General features: G+C 44.0%; 1 protein-coding gene across 8 annotated transcripts in view; it reads left to right on the top strand.

Moving 5' to 3' along the window:
* The window catches only part of ST3GAL6 (ST3 beta-galactoside alpha-2,3-sialyltransferase 6), a 58,385-nt gene that overhangs the window by 44,602 nt on the left and 7,783 nt on the right, over positions 1 to 6,000 (top strand). For 7 of the 8 annotated variants that reach the window (XM_059392107.1, XM_059392106.1, XM_059392105.1 and 4 more), the window contains one exon: positions 5,663 to 5,758. In XM_059392107.1, coding sequence (XP_059248090.1) covers positions 5,663 to 5,758 — 96 coding nt within the window. Of the gene's footprint in view, positions 1 to 2,627; positions 2,671 to 5,662; positions 5,759 to 6,000 lie in introns of those variants that run through there. The other variant, XM_059392111.1, reaches the window with a different exon arrangement.

The following is a 6,000-nucleotide window of genomic DNA, read 5'->3' as shown; positions in this document are numbered from 1 at the left end:
ATATATATATATATATATATATATATATATATATATATAGTATATTACATAGTTTATGCCTTTATCCTTAACCTCAAACCATTTTTAACCAGATGAACTTTAATATTCTGGCAGGGTTAAACCAAAACATCTCTGGGTACATGAGTAAGTTCATTAAAAACACATATATGTTAAATCGGACTTTTTTTTCTCTTAAAGATACATGATCTCGGTAGAATCTTCTCTGAATAGATACTATCGGAAAACATTTTTCTTTGCTCATCTCTCACCTGAAGTTCAAGCACTGGCACTGAGCCAGCAAGTATGGCAAAGGGAAAAAGTCTCAAATGTTGACAAGCCACTTTTTAATTTTTTTTCAGTTTTATTTATTTGACAGAGACCCAGTGAGAGAGGGAGCACAGCAGGGGGAGTAGGAGAGGGAGAAGCAGTATAATTTGTTTTCCAAACCACTTTTTTCAGTTGAGATGAAATTTATATAAAACGAACCATTTTAAAGTAGACAGTTCAGTGGCATTTAGTACATTCACAAAGTTATGCAACCACCACTTCTAGCTCCTTTCAAAAAGACAAACCATTTTTTAAAAACAATTGGAGCAACCCTTTTCATGTTGGTTTTGTTTTGTTTTGTTTTCATGTTCTCCCTGTTACGGAAATGCTCAGATGGGCTATCAGGCCAGGACTTAGGCAGCAGAGGAGATGCTTTATTTATCTATCTATCTATCTATCTATCTATTTATTTATTTATTTATTCCCAGAGAGAGCTGGGGGTTGGGGGAGAGGGTGAGGGAGAGAGAGAATTTTTAGCAGCTTCCAAGCCCAGTGTGTGAGCCTGATGTGGGACTCGATCTCAAAACCCTGAGATTGTGACATGAGCTGAAATAAAAGGTTGGGCACTTAACTGACCTGTCCAGGCACCCCTCCCCACCCACCAAATAAAGTGCTTTATAAAAAGAGGTGGGGTGTTTGAGGTAGCCTCTGTTTCTAGCCTCTGTGGCACTTTGTTCAGAAGGTACCGTGAACCAGCGGTTCAGAGTGACAACTTCGGTTCTCTTGCTGTCTTTTCCATGTGCCGCTGCTGTGGATTTCTCAGGGGGCTCGGGTTCTTCTCTTTCTTCTCCAAAGCACAGCTCACACGAGGTGTCCATGTTTGACCCACTTCATTAACCATTGAGGGTATTTAAAGAAATTGCATCACAGAAAAGCGACACTTAAATGTGCCCCTGTTATGAGGTCCATTTTGGGTGTCCATGTAGCTCCTGAGCTCTGGTCTATACCCAGGTCCCCGGAATGCTGCCATTACCTTAGTGGGACATGCTCTCCCTTGGCCAGAGCGGCAGAAACCCTGAATCACGAACTGTCAGCTCCCACGCAAATGCATGAGCCAGCTCTCCACCCCCTGCTGCCACCATCGCCTTCTGAAAGCTGCCACATTCTGTGAAGCACGCTTGAGTCCTGCTTTGATGGTTGTAGAGTAACCACATACAAATATCTTACCTAATCGAAGCCCTGTGCTAAGTCCGTTGCCTGCTAAATGGGCAGGGATTTGTGACAGCTGCCTCGTAGTTCACCCAGGCAGGATCCATTAATGTTGTTTCAGCAGAGCTGGGTCAGATGGGCATCCAGCCAGGGCAGGAGCATGGCCTTAGACAACCTACAAAGAGGAAAAAGATATGGACTTCAGCAGTTGTCTATGAAAAAGAGCCCAGGCTCCAAAATGTCTCAGTGCCTGCATCACTAACCCACCCAGTCTTCCCTCTCTTTTCAGTCAAGAGAAGAACTTTCAAACCATGCTCTTGCTCTGGGTAAAATCTTTTCTAGAGCTTCTAATAGACTTCTCTAATACCTTTCTGCCCAAAGTGGGGTCATGGGGCCACTCCAGACCAGCGACTGTTAGGCTTGTGAAAGCAGGGCTCTGTGAGCAGGCATGCAGGGTAATGGGTGTTGGGAAAATGGCCAGTGGGATCTGCACAAGATTGTTACACTGAAGATGTAGTAATATATTTTAATGTGAGTGATGCTACTGACAGGAAAAATGAATGTCAGAAAGCATTCAGAAGACAGGTCACAGATCATTTGAAATGGGCGATTCATGTTTACTTTCTCTGTCTTGATGGTTGTCGATGTTTACCTCTGCCTAAGGTAGCCAGTCTTCTGGGTTTGCCCGGCTTGATGAGAAGCCTGCCGTTCACGTGGGGGAAGTGTAATCCCTCACCATGACTATTTCAGCACTTTTTCAGGTTTTCCATTAACAGGTTCAGGCACTCTGGAATGATTTTGTTTTCTGGGTGAGCGGTTTGGGGCATGTGTATTTCCCTACCCGTTTCTGGAGTGGGAGAAGGAAGAACAGATACCTCCTTTTCCAAACACAATGTGAGAAAACAGTCATCGATTGTTTGGTAACAACCAAACCAATTTCTAAAGTGCACAGCCTGTGAATCAGGAAGTTAAAGACAGGAAGGTACAGTAATATAAAGGAGACTATTCTTGTCCTCTGGGACTCACAATTGTCTGTAACTATTTGTGCATGGAAGTGGTATTCATTAAATATGGTAGAGTTATACAGTCACCTAAAGGACCCTGGAAGTTACTGTTTCACACCTCAGGATGCAAAGGAATCCAGGAGCCCAGACCAGGTGGATGAAGCCAAGGAGATGATGAATCACATTTTTGGTGAGATGGGTCCCTGCTGGGGAGAGCGTTGTGAGCTGTGTGGTTCAGACTGTATCAGTACATAGTTCCCAGAGTCATGGGGGCATTGTGAAAATTAGCTGTAGATGAGATGCTGTTGCCGAAGAGTAGTCCTAGGAATGCCCCTTAAAGAGTTTCTAGTATTATATATGATCCTCAGAAAGTTGTGCAGGTCTTTGCATTATCCCTTACCTGGCAGAAAAGTGAAATTTCCCGGACGAGATTTCCCTTCAGAGGTATTGGCAAACTGTTTCGATGGCCAAGGGCCTTCCTTCCAGCTGCCCCCTACAAAGCTCACAGAGAAGAAAATAGAAAGTGAAATTTCTTAAAGTGTGGTGACCATTCCATAGTAAAGTGTCTTTAGAATTGGAGTTCCTTTGAGTGAAGCAGTATCTCTAAGATTACTTTCCATTTTTCCCAAGTCCTTGGACCTCCTGGGACAATGAACAGGGAGAGGCCGTGTGGTTTGTGTACATACAAGGAAGGACCTTCTCTCTGTGGCTGATCCTGGGGGCTCTTGTAGTGGAGATCTGCCTCCAAACCTCAACTCCTTTTTCCCTTGATCGGAGGGTTCGGTAGGAACTGTGAGAGGAGGTCCAGGACCTTGAGCCTAAGTGGGGACTGGGAATGTGACATATTTGTATGATAGACGATTGCTTCCCTTATCACAATACTCTTTTGGCCACCCGTGATCTAGGGCTTGAGGACTTGCTGTAATCCAGTCTGAGAAAAATAACACTGAGAGGAAGCCCCTGTGAGCACGAGGGTTCAGCCTGTGGGTTTATTGCTGAGCAGTGCTGAGGGAACTGGCCTTGCCTGGGGGTGCACTGAGCTGCCTCTTTCTGGATTCTGTTTCCACTTCAGAGATGAGGTTTGTGGGTCCCAGGTCCTTTGTTGAGGCTCTGGGTTGAAACTCTGGAGACACGGTGGTATGAGTTCCTATCCAGCATGGTATGTTTGATGATGTTGGAGTCAGGCAGCCTGCTGTCAGGCTGGATATCCCAGGACCGCACGAATGCTGTAGCCCCTGGGGTGCCTGGGGCCAGGACTGGGAAGTGGCCTCTGGCCATAAGGGAGGAGGTTAATCTGGGTGCCATCATGGTGGCTGTCTCTCCTCCAGCCCCATGCAGTTCAGTAGGAACAGAGCAGGTATTTCGATCCTCCGTTCCTAGCGACTCCCTCCCCAGTGCCCACAGCATTGCTCAGGGGAGGTAGAGCCCATTTCAGGAGGTTCAGCTTCTGTTTTGTATTAAACTGACCCCAGCGTTCTGGAAGGAAGAATCAAACAAGCTGTGCAGGTGAGAATTGCCCTTGTTAGAGAGTATTCGTAAGATGGATCTGGTGAGGGTAAGGACAATATGCCCAGAGGGGAAAGGGTTTGGAATGTTTGCCAGTGTTCTCATCTTGTCCATGCTACCTGGTCGCAGGGCAGAGCACCATTAAGAAAGTTGCCTTCCTAGAATTCTAGAGCATATTGTGATCTGTCCATGATAAAAGTTTTGGGGGCACGTCGTCAAGGAGTGCGTGGACAATGTCCTCCTTACCCAGTCTCTGACCCCGTGACACTGTCTTAGATTTGACTCTGTAGACACTGACTTAGACTTGACTCATTAAGTGGGGAGCTAAAAGCCCTAAATTAAAATGTGTGAAAAAGCATTTTCTAGTACTAAAAACTCACCAGATAGGTGAGTTAAGCAAATTCTAATGAGAAAAGGTCAACTTAATGCCTCTGTATGTTCAGTGGGTACATTATATGTACTCTTTTTAACCTGATAGGGCCAGTGTGTGGCTTTTTCTAATTATTCCTATATTCCTGCATTCTCTATAATTATTTATTTTTAAGTTCTACACCCAATGTGGGCTTGAATTCATGGCCCCAAAGTCAGGAGCCACATGTTCTTCCAACTGAGCCAACCAGATACCCCTCTAAGTTTACATGTTCTACAGTATTTGTGAATTTTGCTACTCATTAATTTCCTAAATGCCTTAAGGTCTAGAGTTCATTTGGTCTGCTTTATTTCATGGTTTTTAGAGAAACAGTTTCTTTCTTTATACTTTTGCATCATGATGGTCTTGGAAGGACAGTCTTAGCAGGCTTCCACTCTGTTATGTCATGCCCCGTAAAGGAGAAGGATCTGTATTGTCATTTCTTAAGGCCTGGCCGGGAGGTGGTGAGAGCCTGGAAACAGAAGGGCCAGGCTGGGTTTGCTGAAAGCTGATGGTGCACAGTGCATGGTTCTAGGCTGATCCCAGCCAGCAACAGGAAGTCCCACTTCATCATCTACTTGAAAGCTCTCTGCTAGGGACACAGCGTGAACTTTTAGTTTATATTGGTTAAGCTCCAAGAGGCAGTACATGTTTGGGGAATTGAAGTGCTCATGGGCAGGACCGGGGAAGATACACCTTCCCCACCAGATTCCAAGCTGTCTCCACACTGATAAGACACAACAGTGACCCAGAGCTAGAACCTCAGTATTCTCAGGGAGTGAGAAATGCTGGTGAAAAAATGGACAGCTATGTCATGTATACACACTTGTATCAATATTAACATGCAGAATTGTAGGCCAAGTGGTATTTTTGTTGTTCGAGGGTCTGGATGTGAATCCTGATTCTGCCTCTTGGGAGTATGGCTTTGAAATGTTAACTAACACTTCTCTGAATGCCTTTCTTCATTTGAAAAATGGAAATAATGGGCTTACTTATCTCAGCAGGTGGTTATGAGAATCAAATGAGGGAACACGTATGGACTCATAAGCAACTGTAAGTTGCTTATGATCATATGCTTCCTGTGGAATGTTACTTCTTAAATCCTATATCTTTCTAATATAACCCTAGACCTGGACAATTGGTTCTTTTTCTACTTGTGCAACAAATGAAATTTGGCATTGGGTTCTGGAAAGTTTGAACGAATTCTTGGAATCAGCCAGTTATGTGAAAGATGGCTCAACCTTTCGCATGTCTTTTTGCCCAACAGTGTGCCATGTAAAAAGTGCGTGGTGGTTGGTAATGGAGGAGTTTTGAAGAATAAGACATTAGGAGAAAAAATTGACTCCTATGATGTAATAATAAGGTAAATATATTTTCTATTTGCTAACTTGGAATTGTTTCAAAAGATGATCGCTTAGATATATTTAAGTACATTAACACAACCAGTCTCTCAGGCATCGACTAGACTAGGCCTAGATTTTTCAGCTCATTCACTTAGAAAATATTTGTGAAGTCTCCTTAATATGCCAGGCAGAATTTTAGCAACAGGGTGTATAGCACTGAATAAGAACAAGTTTCTTGCTCTGTGTGGGGTTTTCACTGTAA

The sequence above is a fragment of the Mustela nigripes genome, chromosome 2 (assembly GCF_022355385.1).
Source record: "Mustela nigripes isolate SB6536 chromosome 2, MUSNIG.SB6536, whole genome shotgun sequence".
NCBI classification, from domain to species: Eukaryota; Metazoa; Chordata; class Mammalia; order Carnivora; family Mustelidae; genus Mustela; species Mustela nigripes.
Note: the sequence above shows the minus strand (reverse complement) of the source record. Positions and strands in the feature narration are given on the sequence as shown.